Below are 21,195 nucleotides of genomic sequence, written 5' to 3'. Positions count from 1 at the left end.
TAACTAGTAAAGCATTATCGCAGGGTTCGAACTTATGGTAAATTGGTAACCATATATGCTAAGCAAATGACACAATTAAGAATCGTTAAGAGGCAATATACATATTTGATCATAGTTGATTAATTTTGAAATTAAATATATATAGTTTATATATAATATGATATAGTTTGTTTAATTAGCTGAGAATATACATGCATGAAAGCATGCAAGAGAGTGTTAATTAGTTTTTAATCGTCATAATTATGATGATGCTCAGGAAGACCACCCCCCATAAATGCTAATTGCATGGTTTCTGATGGTTTCCAATGCCGCTTCCTTTGGTTTATAAACCAGTTGTTGATTTGCTTTGCATCTAATCCTGTTGTTTCCGCCATTGATAGCTTATCACCTTCCTACATTTCGAATGATTATATTATTAAACATAAGTAACAAAATGCAGCCCGTTAATCACAAACAAGAAAAACGACCAACACTACTACACACATGATCATAGTATATAAGTGGCCGATTAATTAGGTGATCATCCAAAAATGATTGATATTAAGAAATTAAGTTATCTGTTTATTGAGAAAACTTTAACTTGTTATAAGTTCTTGGAAATTAGTCAAATTACTATCTTGTAAACTAGGTAGCACCAATAATGTCATGAATCAAGAAGGAAAAACAAGTGTCAAATGATATGATACTTACAGTAGGATAAGGCCATTTATTATGTGAATTCCACCAGTCAAGTAATGTTTGCCTTGCCTCTTTTGGGAGCTTCCCTTTCTTTTTCTTCTTTGTAAATTCTTGTTTTAGGGAGCTTATTTGACCTCCAAATCTACGCAACAGCGTTTCCTTCAGTTCCTGGCTCATCTGTGTTCTATCCGTCTCTCCTCCACTAAATTCTTCTTCTGATGAAATGGTACCTTCATCTTAACCACCAAATATGGCTTGAATAAGAAAAAAGTCTTTAGATGGAATTCATAGACACCCATTTAGCAAGATTGGCGCCTAATTATTAAATTAAGTTGCAGGATTAATTATTGGTTGGGTAATTCGCCAAAAAATGGCAACGAACTTTACCTGAATTCTTAAATCTATTTAAATCAGAGTATAAACTTTATCCAAAATATTAGGCAACTTTTGATTTTTATCAATTGTAGAAATTTTTTACAGTGTTAACATCTGGAGTGGCTTTCTATTTTGTGCGGTCGTGCGGAGTATTATTCTGGTACTTCATTTCTGTTGTAAACTTATGACCTAGTTGAGGTTCTGACTGTCGACTGGATGACGACACATCTAAATTTACACTGCACATGATGCATTTAGCTTGCATATCTTGATTTTTCTATGCACTTAATAATATACTTTTTTATTCTTTCGAAAAGTATATATAGTCGGGGGCATCAAATAGTAAATGACTCCCCACAAAAAAACTTGCCATCGTCTACAGGCGTGTCCACGGATGTCAAAGAGTATGTTGACATCAAGGCATGTATTTTGCAACGACAGTTAGTCATTTGGGAGATCGATTGGCATCACCACGCCAGATATATTTTACCAATTTGAGATAAAATTTACAAATCTTTAATCCTATCCTACTAGAATTTAAAGTTTACCACATTAATTATGATTCACAATTTATCTTAAAGTTACTATATACCGAGTATATACTTGTTTGTTTGGGTTGTGTATTGAAAAATAAGTATTAAAGTAAAACAAATAGAATAAGATCTTGACCCTTATATTATGGTTAAATTGATGCATAAAGATTCACGAAGCAATTGATGTATGATGATTTTCATGATGCACGGTGATTTTCAGTGAAGAAATCCTATTGTTTTATTTGTTTTACTATAATACTTGTTTTATTTTACCTAAAACATGTTTATAGATGATGCTATATTAGTTAAATATTATGGAATGCCTAGCTACGTGGAAATGTTGTCTTTATCTTTATGTAAATGAATTCGTTATTGCATATACTTGTGCTTGGTCAGTTTGTTGGCAACGAGTTACTAATTAGTTTGTTGGCAACGAGTTAGTTATTGGTACTCTCATCCCTCTAAATTTGTCCACTTTTAAATTTCAAAGTCAAACTGACCACAAATATTTTATATTTGTTATATAATAGTTAGTGAAAGTTATACCAATAAAACACATATTCACAATCAATCAATTCATATAACTTTAATCAAATAATATATAACATAAACAAAAATATTTATAGTCAAAGTTAGTAAAATTTAACTTTGAAATTTAAAAGTGGACAAATTTAATAAGACAAATGGTATAGTATAACAATTAATAAAGGTAACAACATGCATCATATTTCTACTCATACCACTTTAATTATTTGATACATCAACCACAATGTACACACTTCATAATACACTATACTGTCTATAAAAGTATTTAATGCACAATTATAATAGATTTATCAAATTTTGTGTTACAATATCACTTTCTCTGACTTATATATAATATGTTGGTCAAACAAGTTTAGAATATATATTCTAATATATAATAAGCTAGTATTGGTAAGTGATTAATTAGGTATCATCATCCATGCATATCTATAGACTATAATCATATACACCAATTTATATTCGATAGATATGATGAAACCCCATGATGACCACGACTTTCTCTTATCACTAAAAAGGAAAAGCAAACTACACGTTCAATATCACACGAATCAATCTTATGTGTTTGATGAAAGGAAATGTAGACTCAGATAATTTAGTTTTCAATGTCAATATCAACTATACCTAATTATAAATATATATTTGAAGGGTGATTTTCGTTTGTAATTTGTAAACTTCGTGTCGTGATTCGACAACGGCAGGTCCAACATATGTTGTCTTAACCGGGTCCGCGCTATAGAGCTCTCTCGAAGTAGAAAAGCCTATTTCAAATACCCGATGAAGTGAAGAACCCTTACTAATACGTCCCAAGGTGACATATATATCTCTCGAACTATACCTAATTATATATGCGTAACTAAAATATACAGAAGGTGAGATATATATACTTTCTTATCATTATTCGCGAATAAATAGATTATTTACGAATAAAAAGATTCCTTTATAAAATTTTCGGATCAGAAAGTGCAATTGATCATTTTCTTCCAATATCATAAATCATGCTAAAAATGTGCCAAAGTAATATTTTTTCCTTCAATGACATTTATTCATTTAATATGACTTATCGTACTAAAATCGAGGTTGAGGAAGTTGTGATTCGGACTCGACTCGAAAAGGGGGGAAGTCAGGATTTTTTGAAGAATCGGACTCGACTGGGGAGAACTCGAATTGAAATTTTATATACAAACCTAAGTATTTTTTAAATTATATTTAATAGAACTTTAAAAATATTTTCAAACTTCAAATTTAAACATGATTGATAAAAACATTAACATAATAATTCAAAATTGAAAACTAAACGTTAGATTATTTGATAGATTCACGTTTCATCATTATTTTGGCTGTATTAAGGTTGGATAACTCGTAACCCAAACTCGACTCGACGAGGTAAGAAATCAGAAGTTTTATTTTAGATATTCGGTCGACCCAGGCAAGTTTTACAGCCTAAACTAAAATTGAAAGTAAGAGAATAAAAATCCAAGTTGTTCCCAATTCCCATTAAAATCGTGTTTTTATTTTTATTTTCACTAAAATCGTGTTAAAGAGATTGAGTACAATAACAACAAAACAGTGCACCTGGGCAGACCATGTCTTATTCACAAGTCTCATTCCAACATGGTAATAAAAGTTACATTAGGCCCTACCACAAATTGTAGAAAACACACAAGCTTAATGCATAGAATCGACACGTTCGGTTTATCTTCGACTGACAGTAACTATATATTCCATGAACCAAACAGTTCATGAACAGTTTATAAACCGTTCGACGGGAAGTTCATTCATGTTCGTTCATATAGTTGAACGAACATAAACACAAAAATTTGTTTGTTTAGTTAAACGAACGAACATGAACACAACTCCCGTTTGTTCACTTATGTTCGTGAACATTCGTTCATTTATGTTCATGAACATCCATTCGTTTATATTCGTGAACTTTATATTTTCTATATATATATATATATTAACATTAATATCTAACTATTTATATACTTAAAAGGAAAATTAAATACAAATTTTAAAGATATATACTCATATTATATTAAACCGTAAGATATTTCACTTTCTAAAGTATGGAAATTTCTTAAAAATTTTAGTCGATCAATAATTTGTAACCTTAAATATGAAGTTTAATATTTCTAATTATATGTTTCTAAATACTTTTAATTATATGTTTGTTCATTGGTGTTTGTTTGTGTTCGTTTGTGTTCATTCACTAGTGTTTGTTCGTTTGTGTTCTGAACATGTCATTATGTTCGTTAATTTGTTCCTGAACACAACATTATATTCGTTTATCCATTCGTGAACTGTTCATTAAATTAAACGAATAAACGTGAACAAGCTTTCGTTCGTGTTAGCTCGGTTAGGTTATAGCCCTATATATTATAACCAGAAAATAAACAAAGCATGCAATTTTTTTTCCCTTTTTGTTAAGGATAGAGTTGGATTTTTTGTTTAGAACGACAGATAAGGATAGAGTTGGATTATTGATGTATTTTTGGCCTATCCGATTATTATCAATCTACCATTATAAATGACAGAAAATATAACATAAAACTCTTATTTTATTTATCACGTTGGAGAATTCAAACTTAAGAGGCAAGGGTGTAATGCTAATATTTGGCAAATTAACAAGTTGTTGTTTAGCCAATAAGTGTCCACCACATGTTAAGCCAAAAACTTGTCAATTTTTGCTAAATCTTGTTAAGTTGTAGAGCGTAGTGCCAATTCTTGCTAAAGGAAGCCAATGTTAGTTTTGAAAATTTAAAAGGGGGATAAATATTTGCCAAAAAGCTCCCAACGTTGCTACAATCGGCCAAAAAGAGCCAATCTTACGAGCCAAAAGGAGTCAATTAAGGCTGGCAATTTTGACACGGAACATGTTAAAACGACACGACACGACCTGTTCTTAACAGGTTTCGTGTTTGACCTTAACAGGTTTCGTGTCTTAACAGATCCGGACCTGTTAAGACATGTTAAGATTATAAATATATATAAAATAACAAGAATTGATATTATGATTTGATATATGATTTTTGTAAAGTAAGATGTTTATGAACTTTTGTAATGTAAGGATTATTGTCGCTATATAATAGTTGAAATCTGTAAGAATTTTTGTATCCTTAAGGTTTTTTTTTCAATATTAGTCAAAAATTCTATAATATACATGTTAACAGGTTCCTTAACAGGTCTTAACAGGTGCACCTGTTAATTTTCGTGTCGTGTTCGTGTTTGAAAAAAATGGCACGATTAGTTAACAGGTCGTGTTCGTGTTTAACCTTAACAGGTTCGTGTCTTAACAGGTTTCGTGTTACCTGTTATGCCAGCCTTAGAGTCAATCCTACTTGTAAATACTTGCCAATGGAGGGGTGTAATGAAGCCAAGAAGCCCAATTCTTACCAATTGAAGGAGCCGATGCAAAGTGCCAATTACATCTTTGCCTCGAAACGGTAAAACCTTTTTATAACTAAAATCATTTGATTATTTTAGCTCGACCACTTCATGTGTGAGTGTAAGAGAATGAGGGTGGTAGTGATGGTGCATTAATTGATTGCAAAAAAGTTGGGGAAAAACAGGAAGCGGAAAACACGGAAGTCCATGTGAAAGTGTGGTCTAGACCACCCGATGTATCCGGGGCATTCTGCTTTAAATTAATTGGCATTACATGCATATATATTACATATACATTATTATCTATACAAGAAAAAGGCCTATGGATTCAAACAATTTTTTTTTCGAACATTGGATTCAAACTATTTGATTGGCTTTAGTTACATATCTACATTATCTCATCGTGGTCATGTTTAAATAGGAGTTTTTATAAGGAAAATGATATCATATCATGATTTTTTATGTTTGTATCACAACGTACAAATTTTATAGCTGATTGTATAAACCATTATTGTATAGTTGTGTTAACTTTATTAAAGTGAGTGATACTAATTTCACTTTCCTTTTATAAAAGGGTGTGTAATGGTAGACACAACCCGACCAAAGTTACCTATCACGACCACGCCACAGTCATAAAAATAATACAAAAAAGTAGACCATATAATAAGCAGGTTGATAAGCTAATATATCAATCAAAATAAGAGTCATAATATCGAAATCCAACTTAACATTAATCTTCACCTTTTTTTAGGTTCGGTTTATCAATTTGAACGAAAAGATCGTCAAAAGGTTAACAAGATGGTATTTTGGGCCTAGTGGTCTAAAATTCCATAAAGTCGTCAAAAGGTCAAGATGATAACTTGTCCACAAGGACAAAAAGCCTACCCGTCTACAATTCTACCAGTATATTTTCATAGGTCTTTAGCTAGCTAGGAGAGCCCCTTTTGTCCACTAGGACAAAGCCTACTGGTCTACAATTCTAACAGTAGTATTTCATAGGTTTTTAGCTAGTTGTTAAGTGAGCCCTACACAAATTTTAATATTAATGTCTCTTTCAATAAAAGAGAAAACTATTTTCCTTATTAGATTTGTCATCAAGTTTTGATAGATTTACCATTGAAAATAATTAATCGACCTAAATTTTATGTCTAAAAATCAACCTAAAAGCTTAAAAATTTGATATGTGGATTCCACTAATTCTTTTTCATAATCTTGCCCTCTGATTTTTTTCACATGTTATCATCTTACTATTATACATATCTTTAAACACACCAATTAAATTGATTTATCATTATCCATGGTACAAATATCACCTTCTTTAAAACATATATATATATATATATGGAAAAGGGAATATAAGGTTGTCCGATATCTAAGCTTAGGTGGAGAACCTTTCACATACTAATATGTTATTATTTATTGTTTAATGAATAAAAGCCTAGGCCCCCATGATTTATATGTTTTAAAAAATTAATATGTGAGTGTCTGATATCTAAGTTTAGGTATATAACAGTCTTATATTCTTATCCCCATATATATATATATATATATATATATATATATATTTATTCAGAAATGAAGATATAAGGTTATCTGATGCTCAGTTTAGGTTTAAAACATTCTCATATTATTTTTTAAACTAAAAAAAAATATGTGGCTCAATATTTTATTTATTCTACAATGAAATTTATAAAAAAAAATTAGTATATAATGAGTTTCACAGCTAAACTTAAGTGTCAGACAACCTTATAATCACTTTTCACCATATATATATATATACACAACCACACGCTCTTCCCTTTCTGTCGTCACTCCACCGAAAAACAAACCGACCACACACTGATCGATTAACCCGTATTGGTGGTATCACCGTATCAGTTTGGAGTGGAGACAGAAGATCGAGAGCTACCGGCGACTACCGTTGGCACGTATCTTTCATATGATCGACTCTCCTTCGGTCCCCTAATTATATATTGTCACCTTCTCTTCTCAATCCCTGTCCATACGTTCTCTTTCCATCCTCCATACTTCAATTATTATTCTTATGATGACAACAACTTAACAACTGTTTTCTTTGTCGATATATATACTAAAATATGTTTGGCATCTACAAACTTTTAAGGTCAAAAGTTCTATTTCTTCTACTCTAGCTTTTCTATAGAGCCAATGTATATTACGAAAGAAAACATGACACTAAACAAGTTAGTACAATGACAAGTTGTAGCATATATTGAGAAGTTTCATATATTGCATTCTAATTAAGACCTTTATGTAACATAGAGTTTAATAATTATCAGTAATAAGCATCGAGTATGCAAATACAAAAGGGCTCTTATTGTTACTTCTCAATTGAAACAACACTAGGTCGATCCACCTCTTAATTAGGACAGCTCTAGTTCCACCCAGGGTGAAAATAGGCACTATAAATGTTACGTGTAAAATATTAGTTAGCCAAATATGATATTTTGTAAAGTTGAGGGACTGTTTCAGTAACATCTGGAGTCTGTTAGGGAGTTGGTTACAAACTTACAACTCATGCAATGTATATTAAAAACCCAACTCAAGTTCTATAAAAAAATCATAATTGAATTTGATCACAAATATCTCTTTCTTTTCTCTATAATTCTGAAATCCATCGTATCAATAAGGTGTGTTTGGTTTACAGAATATTTTTGAAAGAAATGAAATCTATCAAATGAATTGGAATTTGAAGAAATGAAATTGGACGAAATGTTTTTGATTTTTTGGAAATTAAAGTGACGAAAGAAATGAATTTCATTCATCCATCCCTAAGGAATGGAGATTTCATCAATTGATGGAATGTTTACAATCCCATTGAATGAAATTCCTGCTAATCATATACACTAAAGAATGAATTAAATTCCAAATTATGTGAACCAAACATGACCTAATAGTCTAATACACTGAACCTTATGTGAAAACGAGAAAAGGAACATATAGTTCTATCTACTAAAATAATTTCAATATATAGCATACAGAAAATATATTCTGGCTACACACCACACTTCACTTACTAGCTACGCACATGATTACATTCCTTTGAATGCAGTACGAGTAGAAAAGAATCTTAAAAAGTGCAAACAAAGAGCATAAAGATCATCATAAGCGAAAGTTAACTTGTACTTGTAAACATAACTTAATAATTAATAATTGCCAACCAACCATAAGCAATCTTAATCCACATTTTTTCATTTTTTATAATATTGGCTTTGAAGTTTTGAACATCAAAAGGCTGCTTAATTAAGATGTGGACTGCATGATCTCCTCCACCATTCTAATATAGTAGATGCAGACAAAGAGCAGAAATTTTCTGACCAAAATGCATTACATATGACAACTAAAGGTGCTAAAGAACAAACCATCATGTACTTGGTCCAATTAAATATATTGGGATAAAGATAAGATTTGCTAATTAATAGAATCGTGGGTGTAGAAAATAAATAAATTTATAGAGGCCAGATCAAGAACTGGAATTCGAACTATAGTACTCCATCAAACCTTAAATAAGCTTCTTTAGGAAAGGTGATTCATGAATTATATATATACCATCACGTGAAAGAAGTATATAAAATAGAAGATTACATGTGTCAACCAATTTTCCTTTTTTTTTTTTTTTCATTTGACTTTATCATAAGCGAAAAAAGTATTGTTCCATTAGAGGATAACTATGGTTAGGTTATTATAATTATACCCAGCCTGATTACAAAAAAATTGATCAACACCGGGAAAATGTCCAGACTCCATAGTTTGTGGTTTGGATGACTTCACATCATATCATTTTAAGAAGTTATAACATATGAAATTAAATTCGCATAATGGAAAATAATTACCTACATTTTTCTATGTATTTTATATCCTTCTATACATACATTTGATGAGAAGCGTCCGATACTCGGCTCATCTTAATTTAATCGTGTATCACAAGACAAATATTTTTGGGTTGGGTAAAAATTAATATTGTACACACATAAACAATTGTACATTCTATCTGGTCAATGTAACACATGTACAGAATTTATTACCCATGGACCTTTGATTTTGAATAAGATTGGAATGATATGATTAGACTAGCTATATCTCTCTTAAGGGGAAAAGGAAAATTGGAACTTAATTTACCCCTTATTGGTTGCCTATATTGTGTCCATTACTGGTCCACGGTGTTGTTTTGGGGTCGTTGGGCCGAAGTGGTTTCAGCCATGATGCTATGATTGTTACTAATTAATGCCCGTAATCAGTAAAAGCTAGGATGATACATACAGACAATTATTAGAGGCCAATATTTATTTAAGCTAAATGCATGATGTAAATTTCTTTTTTAAACATATGACTACTTGAAATGAACCACTGCAAGCATGACACAGCACTACGTACTGCCACAAATTGATACTCAAAAATAAAGATAATGTTTGAATTCGATTCAATTCACTATCTACTGTTTAATTTAATATGGTCCATGATTCCGCCAGACATCTGATGACAATTTCTTTCTTTAGTTTGTTTCTTTCTTATGAATGATGACTACATTTCCTATACAACTCACGTACATTTACAAAAGCGATCTATCACCTAACAACATACTCCGTATATAATATAGCTAGTATACCACTTGTATAATAATTATAGTACTGCAGGCAATGAACTGTATGTAATAACATGAACACATCTCTATCATATATATATAGCGCACTATATATATTTTTTGCATCAAACCAGGTAACTATATAGCTAGCTAGTTAAATAGGTGTTTTTGTACATGATTGAGTAACACATACTCTACATATATAGTACGGTAGTCAGATTAGATATATATAAATATAAACGCACGTACCTTTGGTGAGATTGTGAAGTTGTGTTTCAATGTTGCCTAGAAACACCGTAGCTTCTTGAAAAGGCCTTATGAGATCAGATTTATACTTCACCAATACATGGCAGAAGGCCTCCTACAAAAGTAAGGATAAGTTTAAAAAATCTTCTTTTCAATTGATTGGCTGGCTTGCTTGCAGTATACATGACATATGATATATAAATAGAAATTAAATTAAATGAGACGTAACGAACCATGAATGCATCAAGCTCGGGATCAAATCCTAATAAACAAGTATCCGCGTTGTTTCGTTTAGCCAAACGAATATCGTCTAACAAACATGATATTTCCGGAGGTGCTCCTACCTGTTAATTCAACATATCAAACAAAATACGCCACATATATATATATATATATATATATATATAGCTTTCTTTAAGTTAATTCGATCAGGCAAACGCCTACGTTTTGATTTTATACAAGTGAGTATGTATACATATATCGTTTCTTAATTATTGGATTTCTGGAAAGTTATTAATAAAAGTAACAAATCAAAGCTAGCGGCCACAGACACATATTATGATGAAAGGGAAATAGTGTAAAACCTTTTGGCAATCAATATAAGCATCGAGCAACTTGGAATAACAAGGATGAGACGCGATTTTATACTTGGTCATCATCATCGTCATCATCTCACGATCATCATCATCCGAGCCGTTAAATTTAGTAGTAGTAGAGACCGAACGATCAGTTACAACAGAAGCAGCGACTGATAACAAATCATCAGCCGATGATCCGCAAATCAACGGCGGCGGCGGCGGCCAGTAACTATGATCAGATGATGAGTGATGAAAGCCGTGTTGGTTTTCGTAAAAAGGTAAAATTAGGTTGTTGTTGTCATTTTGATGATGATCATCTTCGGCTGCTGAAGTTGTGTATCCTGAATACATTATTTCTTCCATAATCAACAATCACAGGATGATCATAAGTTTCTCATATGTATATATATATATCTATATCTATCTATAATGATGATGATGAGAGATGATAAAAGCTGATGACCGAAGTGAGGATGTATATATCTATAGGTATATATCTACAGGGGTGATTAAGAAACAATTTAAGATGGGAAAAAATGAGAAAATTTAAAAACTACATTTTGATGCATTAAAAGTTTATATAGTGCATCACTAATTATCACTATTTAAGTGTTTAACAATACATGGATCCGTCAAAATCGAAAAAAATAACGTTTTTTGTTGGATGCATCATTTTGATAGTATGTATCCAAGATGGATGCACAAAACAAAAAATATGATTTTTTCGATTTTGAAGTATTAATGTGTTGTTAAACACTTAAATAATGATAATTAGTTATACACTATGTCAGTTTTATGGACTTTTAATGCATTAAAATGTAGTTTTTAAGTGTTCTCATCGTTCTTATTTTAAAAGTGTTCTCATCGGAGTATGTATCGTACATGCTTTATGAAATCAATGTTTAAATTTTTTAAAGATTGTTAGGGCTAGGGAAAGCATGTATGAAACATGCTACTAGAAGCAAGTTTGTTATTCCATATATATATACATATATATATATATGGGGGAAGGAAATATAAGGCTGTTAGGCACCCAAGTTGGGTGAAAAACCCCTCATATATCTTTTTTTAAAAGGTAAAAATCATGGGGGCCATGCATTTATTTAAAATATTAGTATGTGAGAGGTTTTTCACCCAAGTTGAGTGCATAACAGCCTCATACTCACTTTTCCCTATATATATATATATATATATATATATACTAGTCTTAGAACCCTAAGTTTGGTTACAGATCCTTTCACATATTATCGTATAATATATTTATTTAATTAGATGATTTAAACTTAACATATATCTTATCTTTTAAGATAGTTGTATTCTGTATTGGTGTTGACATAATTAATTTTTTTCACAAATCATATATATAGAAACTTAATATATAAATTATACATATTATATATTAAATTTAAAGATTAGTATTTGATTACTATTTAGGCTATGAATTAGAAATTTTTTTTAGTTACACCAAAGTGACACATGGCGTGCAAGAAATGCACCAAGTGTCGATTAAAAATCCTTTTTATATTAAATCTAAAGAAAGATTAGTATTTGATTACAATTAGGTTATGAATTAGAAATCGTTTTTTAATTACACCAAAAGTGACACATGTCGTGCAAGGATTACGCCAAGTATCAATCAAAAGAATACACAATCCTGTCTTAGTATATTGGTAGATATATATATATATACCAATATACTAAAACAAGATTAACACATTAATTAAACGACACTTGGCACATTTTTTATGTGACATTTGTCCTTTTAGTCTTATTTTTATTTTAAGAATTAAAATTATTAGATTAATATTTTAATAAACTAGTACTAATACCCGTACAATGTACGGATTAATAATTAATTATATATAACGATTGATTATTTTGTATACAAAAACAAATTTGAACATGAATCATCAAAGACATTTGATCTCTTTAATAAAAACGATCAAGAGACATCATATGAATCTAATATTAATAATGAGTTTTTCAAAAGTCTTAGAATTTAATTTCAAACATGTGTCAAGTTTAGAAATAAATATATAACTGTCTTTCTAATAATAATAATAATAATAATAATAATAATAATAATAATAATAATAATAATAATAATAATAATAATAATAAATATACCTGATAATGATAATTAAAAACAAAATCGTAAAAAGAGAATTAGAAGCTCTAAAGCTTCGTGATACAATATAATACAACATACCATATATAGGATCAGTACAACTTCTAATAACTTTAGGAAACTAACCGATATTTTAGTTTAAATAATAAATTTATTGTTATCCTATCTTAGTTTAAATTTCTATATTAAATAAAAGACAATTATTTTTTAAAAGTATTTTTAAAAAACTTGTGATGTGTCATGTCTATATTTTTTCTTAAAAAGTCTTTATTTTAATTATGATGTCATAAATAATTTACATTAATTTTAATTAAAAATAGCTCACTAAATATTTATTTAAAGTTTTTAATCTTTTATTACAAACAAAGAAATTTTTTTATAATTATTATGTTATTCAATTCATCATCTCCATATCGATTTAGAATATATTAATAACAAAAATTACATGCATATTTTATAGTTTTATAATTTTAATTAAAACGTCCGGGTTGAACCCGGGTAAATTCGCTAGTGTATATATATAGATTAGAATTAAATAAGTTTTTTATTTAACGAATATGACTAAAAGAACACTTGTCGTTTTAATATATCGCCAAGTGTCGATTAAAGAATCCTACAATCCTGTTTTAGTTTATTGGTAGATTATTTATAGTAGGGGTGAGTATGGATCGGTTTGATTCGGTTTTTACCGATCCATTCGGTTTTTAGAAAACCCAATCCATTAGATTCGGTTTTTGTTCGGTTCGGTTTGTCGGCTTTTTAGTTCGGTTTGGATCGGTTTCGGTTTTTGTTCGGTTTTTATTATAATTTTTTTTTTAATTTTTTGTTTATTATTTATAAATTTAATTTTCAGTTGTTAACAAAAAAAATATGATATAGAAATTAAAATATAAAGATGTTTTTTATCGACTAATTATATTTTTTAGGTGTTAAAATTGATATAACTTTTATAAAACGAATTGATTTTCTTGTACGTTTTCATCTAAAACATACAATTTATATAGATTTGTATACTAAAAAGACAAAAAGTTTAAATATATTAACATATTTACATATTATAAGTAATAAATATAAATGTAATATAATATAAATATTAAATAATTAATATATAATTGATTCGGTTCTTTTTGGTTTTTTATCGGTTTTTTGGTATATGAAACCGAAATCCGAACCGATCCGTTCGGTTTTTAAAAAACAAAAACCACATCAATGGATTTCGTTTGGTTTCGGTTTTTTCGATTCGATTTTTTTGGTTTTTTTCGGTTTTTGGTTTTCCGGTTCGGTTTTTGCTCACCCCTAATTTATAGTATATCCCTAATTTCATAATTCTAATACAAGTTTTCCTATTGTACTAAATGTCAAACGCCTACGTACTTTCAGTCTTATATATACACCTATTTAATTTATTTGGTAATTTATACATATGTACATATTTATAATTAACTAAGTTTTTCATCGAGAAGTTTTATTTAAAATCGAATCAACAGTTTAATTCAAGGTATTGTAGTAATTTGATTAATAGTAATATTTATACTTTTGTGTGTTTAATTGCTTATTGGATAATAAACTTATACCTGTATTATGTGTATGTGTGTTTTGTGTGAACATATGGTTTTGATTTTGTGTCTTTCGAATACATCTTAAACAATAACCAACATGATAATAAAATTATAGGTATGTTTAAAATATCTTTAGATTTAAGTATTTAAAATCAATTACAATAATATTTATGAGTCAACCGTGTATCGCACGGGTATTAGTACTAGTATATATATATCAGATAAAGCTCACGTGATAACCATTTTAAATTAGAAAAATTATGAGAACTTTCATATTATTGATATTTTTGAATTATATATGTAAACGAATTCGTGGACATATGAACACATCAATTAAAACTAGACAAATTCTTTTGCGATACGGCGCTGATGATGGTAGCACGATAGCGAGTAGTGGTTGCGGCGACGAATAATGTATGGTATTGATGTAAAAGGCTAGTGCAGTCATTTTAGGAATTAATCGGTAGATAGTAAATTAATTTTATTAAGGATATATATATTGGGTATTCAATAAGCTCATAAATAATGTTAGTTATAAGTAAGGATATATTAGGTACTTTTAAGAAAGAAAAGTTGAATAAAAAAGAAGATGATAGTTTGCTTTATAGTATACTAAACATAAGATTAGTGTTTAAGGTGAGTAAAGACGATTTTAGGTTATTGCTTTAGTTATAGTCCCCACTATAATAAATTTGTCGTTTGTACGCACTTTTTCTATGCGTTTCTAAAAATTTGTAAAGTTTTATTAAATTGCTCGCACTTAGAATTGTGTACAAATAGTATATATTAAAAGGTGTGAAAATTGTCGCAAGTTTCACATATAGTCTAAATCTTTTTTTTTTTTCCAGATTTGTTATATGATAGCACACTACCCACATAATGCGGCGGTGATGGTGGTAACGACGCTCTCGTGGTAAGGGCTACGAGTGTTGATGGTGGTGACTATTGGTGGTGGTGGCAGTGTCGAGTGGCGTAGGTTGAAATTTTTTAGAAGATAAAAGCTTGGAGTGTAAATTAGTAAGATTATGATTTAGGAGGTAAATTATTTTATTAAAGGTAATTGAGTAACTTCTAATAACTATTCCATTAAAAGGGGTTCATTGAGGGCAATCAGGTCATTTTCAATGTAACTTTTTTGTAATTATTTTTAAAATGAGAGGGACCTAGATTGTCTATAAAGGTGTAGAGATAAATCATGTAAAATATATGAATAGTTTGAGTTTCAAATATATCTTCATTTATTACTTTCTATGAGGTATTATATAACGTAAACAAAAAATATTTACAGTTAAAACTAAAGAAAAAAGGCTCAAAACATTAAACTTGGACATTAAAATGGGACGGCTAAAACATTATCTTTTAAAATAGGGTTAAATGCAAATTTCGTCCCTGTGGTTTTTCGAAAAACGGCTTTTCATCCCTCCGTTAGTTTTTGAGTTTTTTTCATCCCTTCGATCTTACTTTTGTTAAAAACCATTCGTCCCTGTCGTTAAGTCCCCCCACGTGAAGGGCATTTTTGTCTTTTTACCCACCTGCAACCTTTGTTCTTCTTCTTCATTTGTTGTTCTTCAAACCTTTCTCAAACAAAACAAACCCAAAAACAAAAAAAAACTAACAATTTAATATTTTTGGCAATATACAAAAACCATCGTTATACATATTTACCGGTTATTTAAGCCAAGTTCATTCATTCACAATCTAAACAAAAATACAAACAGAAACAAAAAAAAATAGCAGTTATCAAGTTTCCGATAATAACCATCCACCCATCACCACCGCAGAACCCCACCATCATCCACCACATAAAACCTCCCTGGCTTCATCACATTATGTATCCTGATGAAAACTCCATCCACAACCACTACACCACACCACTTCCACCACCCCAGAATCACTCCTTGCCGCCGCTATTGGCCATGCTATCTTCAACATCACCGCCACAAACCCGTTGTATCAAACGTTATCCGATGCTTCTGTTAATCAATATTCTTCCATTACCACCACCACAACACCATCCGAGACTATGTTTTCAAGATTATAAATCGTTGAGAAACCCGATGAGAAAACATACCATTGTTTTCGACCACCATTACTTTGCCACCTTATTGGCCTTTTTACAACGAAAAACCATAACCCGATGAGAACCCCACCACCAGCTCCACCATCTTTATCAACAGATCGGGTCAATTTACGTACCCAGATATGTATCGAGATAGGTGAACGGAAAAGTAGGTGGCGGGTGGTGGTAGCCAGAAAAGTTGCCCCTTTACTGTTTAGTATTCACTGAATCAAAATCCAAGGTCTTCCTTTCTTCCTTCCTTCCTTTTCATTACTAATTCTTTTTTTTTTTTTAAGTTTGTTAGTGTGTCTAATGTTCAAAATCGAGATGATGATTACGATGATGTGGGTATGGAAATGCTAGGATTTGATATAAAGATCTGAGTGTATGTAGGTGTATATATTGATATATAGAAAGATCGGGGATATAGATTTAGATACATAGATCGGAGAAGATGATGGAAATGATACAAATATTTTGAAACACAGTCGATGGTGGTGTTTTTTCCTGAGAATTTGGGGGACTTAAAGATAGGGACAAAGGCTGCAGGTGGGTAAAAAAACGAAAATACCCCTCATGTGGGTGGACTAAAAGACAGGGACGAATGGTTTTTAACGGAAATCAGACCACAGGGATGAAAAAAACTCAAAAAATAACGGAGGGATGAAAGACAGTTTTTTCGCAAAACCTTAGGGACGAAAGTTGCATTTAACCCTTTAAAATATTTGTTTAATAATGTCATGTTTTTGTTTAGTTCGATCATTGCTTAGACCATCTCTAACTCAATTGATGTAAAGGTAATAATTAAAATTTTTAAAAGAAAATGGTTTAGAGCGTAAATTATTAAGATTAGGGTATAGGGTGTAAATTGATTAAGGCAATTTAAGTAATTTATAATAGGGAAAACCCATAAAAAGGTAACCTACTTATTCAAAATTTCTAATAAGAGGAACCTATTTAGGTTTCATCTATTAAAGGATTTCATTTTGAAAAAGTTCTCAATAAAGATAATGCCGTTAGTTTTGATCATTAGTCAACTGTTAAATGCCATGCCAACATGCCATGTCATTTAAATCTCCACGTGGACCACTGAGTTGGGTTATTATTCATCATCATTAATATATAAAAACCCTAAATTAATTAATAACATCATCTGCAACAAAATAATAGCCGATCCTACACCCCAATTCACCCATATCTAACAAACAAACCACCAACACATATATGATATATCTCCCACACACATAACATATTCTTATAATCTTATCAGACACAAACCAAATCCATATTTTACTATTAATTATCGATTAAAAATGAAATGTAAATAACACATAAACATTTAATATTAAATATTATTTATTATACTATGTGAAATCCAGGTGGGTCTATGACCACCACCCTGTGCAAATTCCAAAAAATATTAAAAGGTGTGTGGATAAATTCAAGTTCCAAATTGAAGGTTCGTGTTTGCAGAAGGTGGAAACAAACAGCCCTAGTCGACCACCACCAAATCAAATCCAATAATAAAATGAAACAGAGGTTTTGGTGCAGCCAACGAAGAAGAAGAAAAAGATACAATGGATCGAAGATGGTGGTGGTGACTGTTGTTCACAGCCGTACACACCACCGTAGTCTCAGATCGAGTCGCAAAAGCCGCAGATTTGGTTGGATGGCGGTAACTGCGGAAGTACCAGAATCAGTCAGAGTTGCGGTGGATGAAGACGACAGAGGTGACCGAACGTATTGTTTTGAGATATGATATGTGTATATGAGGGTAATTAATTGATTAGTTGTACATATTTTGTTCATTTAACTTGAAGATGATGAATTAAAAGGAAATTGAGGAAGGAGGATATGAGGCTAAAAGGATGAATATAGATTCATGGAATGGCAGATCAGACATCCACGCGGACATTTAAATGACGTGGCATGTTGACATGGCACTTAACGTGGCACTTAACGAGTGACTAACGATAGAAACTAACAATATTATCTTTATTGAGAACCTTTTAGAAATGGAATTCTTTTAATAGACAAAATCTAAATAGGTTCCAATTATTAGGAATTTAAAGTAAGTAAATGACCCTTTTATTGATTTTTCCCTTTCTAATAACTCTTTTTATAGATGGTGTTCATTTCGTACTTTCGTAACTAACTATTGTGTAACATTTTTCAATAATGAGGGGCGAAATAATTTTTATGAAAAGAGCATAGATAACTTTGGTGATGACCACATTATGCGGCCATAGCGTTGGGCTCGTTGGCATGAAGCGTTGGGCTCGTTGGCATGATGCGTTGGAAGGCCAACACCAAGGTTGGTGCTATGGCCAGCCCAAAGCATAAATGTAGGTTTGTCATAACAGGTCACATGAAACCTGTTAACACACGAACATGTTAAGTTCAAACACAAAACCTGTTAAGAATTCGTGTCATTTTTTCTAGACATGAACACAATATGAAAATTAACAGATACACCTTTTTAAAGACTTGTTAACACTAATTCTATATAAGTTAGTCTGAATGTATATAGTTCAATAAAAAAAATAAAAAAGGTAAAAATTGCAACACCACCATCCACAAGAACATGTTTGGAAGCAGAAATTTGTATTTTGAAGTAAAAGATGATATAAAAATTATAAAAAAGTATGTACAATGATTATCAATTACATGTACTAATTAGAAATATGAACAATAACATTACGAAATATTAAAGAACTAGCTAATAAACCCGGGTTTTGTAACACCCCAACTAAGGCGGAACAATGAGATGTACAGAAAGTCGAGTATTCAAAACAAAGGATTATAAATAACATTCACCATAGTTTTATTTTATAAAAGAATTTACAAATGTACAAGCATGTGAACCAATTTCCAAGTACAAATGCGTCCACCGTACTTGAATATTAAGTTCACGAAAGAAATAACAAGCACATGAAGTTGTATACTACAATGATCAAGGCGGATTCCATTGCCTATCACAAGGTTTGATCTTTGACTCCAAAGGGCAACACAAATAATCATGAAGCATATAAATCCTCAATGCTTAAGCTTATTTCCTGAAAAGCATGAAGAAAAAGTGTCAACTACGAAAACGTAGTTGGTGAGTGCATAGGTTTTTATATAAATCTTGGTACATCACCGTTTTAATACTTAGAAAAACTTATTACTATTACATTTCGAAATATCCAAACCATATGATCGACAAAATTTTCATATCATGTTATCAAGTTTCCAAATACCATAATGTCATATCAAGACTTGGAGAATCTATAGTAAAATTTCAGGTTCTCATTTGTCAAATCATCATGAGAGAAAAAGTATATAAATCGATTAATCGTATATCATACCAAAATCATTTCAATATCACCAATTTCAACTTCTTTCAAGATATCATATGAGGGACGATACCCAATCCGTATGTCCAAACAATTTCCAATTATCAACAATATTAATATCAATTTCACTTAGCCACAAGGACATAATTCAATATCAAATTTCATTTAGCCACAAAGGCATAATTTACATAATTTTGATGAGTAAATATTTGAGCCACTACTACTACCATTTTTTCAAAGTCCAATAATAAATAATACAAATCTTGCACAAGCTGTCAATCAAGTGCCGTAATAATAATAATAATAATAATGGGTCGTGCCATGGAGACGACCTAAGTAAGGTAGCTAGAACACCCGTGGTCGGATTGGAAGTGGAGGTTGTCACAAAGGCAACCAACCTTCCACCGTTACACTAATGGGTGGGTGGACGAAACCTAGTTGCGCAACTAACTAACTACAGGCCTCCACTTTCGGAGTAAATAGTAGTGTACCGAACGCCGCGGTTTGACAGAACTCAAGCTCATCTCATAAATCCTTTATTATCATGAACATACGAAACAATTTTATTTCATACTCATATATCAAGAATCATTTCATATAACAAACTCTCTTTCAAGAAACATTGCGTATATAGAAAGCAGTTTCATTTATCATGCTTTTCACCCCGAAAGTAAAACACATAAAAGAGTTTGAAAGGGGGCTATGACTCACCTTGATATGCCGCATATTATACTCATTTATCCAAAATGGGTACTTCCCATCTATAGCTTCCTTGACCATATATCCATTATGTTCCTCCATCATTTTTCAAGCCAAGACTATCCCTACGATAGGACTAATATACGTAAGTTCCTATCTTAAGCCATCACTTAGAAATGTCATTTTCATTATGTTGCTATCAATTGTGGGGTCCAAGTATATTGGTAACACTCGCATCGTTTTGGTTGTAGAGATTGATGGTGTAAAGGGTTACTTTTATTACATGTATAGTTATAAGTTGTTAGATTTTTGGCAACTTGGCTTCATTTGTGATTTCACTTGATATATTAGGTTATTATATAGAAATGCCATATTAAGTTATGTTATTCTTATTCATCATTTGTTGTGTAACCGATTTTGGCGTGAATAAACATTTGTGATATCAATATATAGCTTGGTTAACATAATTACTTAT

General features: G+C 30.9%; 1 protein-coding gene across 1 annotated transcript; it reads right to left on the bottom strand.

Moving 5' to 3' along the window:
• Positions 1-171: 171 nt before the first annotated feature.
• On the bottom strand, positions 172-11,321 carry LOC122585077 (homeobox protein knotted-1-like 6). Its single transcript, XM_043757174.1, has 5 exons — positions 10,947-11,321; positions 10,596-10,706; positions 10,366-10,477; positions 691-914; positions 172-392 (listed from the first exon to the last, which is right to left on the bottom strand). The coding sequence occupies exons 1-5, from the start codon at positions 11,301-11,303 to the stop codon at positions 228-230; spliced, it is 969 nt and encodes a 322-aa protein (XP_043613109.1). The 5' UTR covers positions 11,304-11,321; the 3' UTR covers positions 172-227.
• Between the last annotated feature and the right edge of the window lie 9,874 nt (positions 11,322-21,195).

Source organism: Erigeron canadensis, chromosome 1, assembly GCF_010389155.1.
Source record: "Erigeron canadensis isolate Cc75 chromosome 1, C_canadensis_v1, whole genome shotgun sequence".
Taxonomy (NCBI): Eukaryota; Viridiplantae; Streptophyta; class Magnoliopsida; order Asterales; family Asteraceae; genus Erigeron; species Erigeron canadensis.
This window is presented reverse-complemented; position numbering and strand designations above follow the sequence as displayed.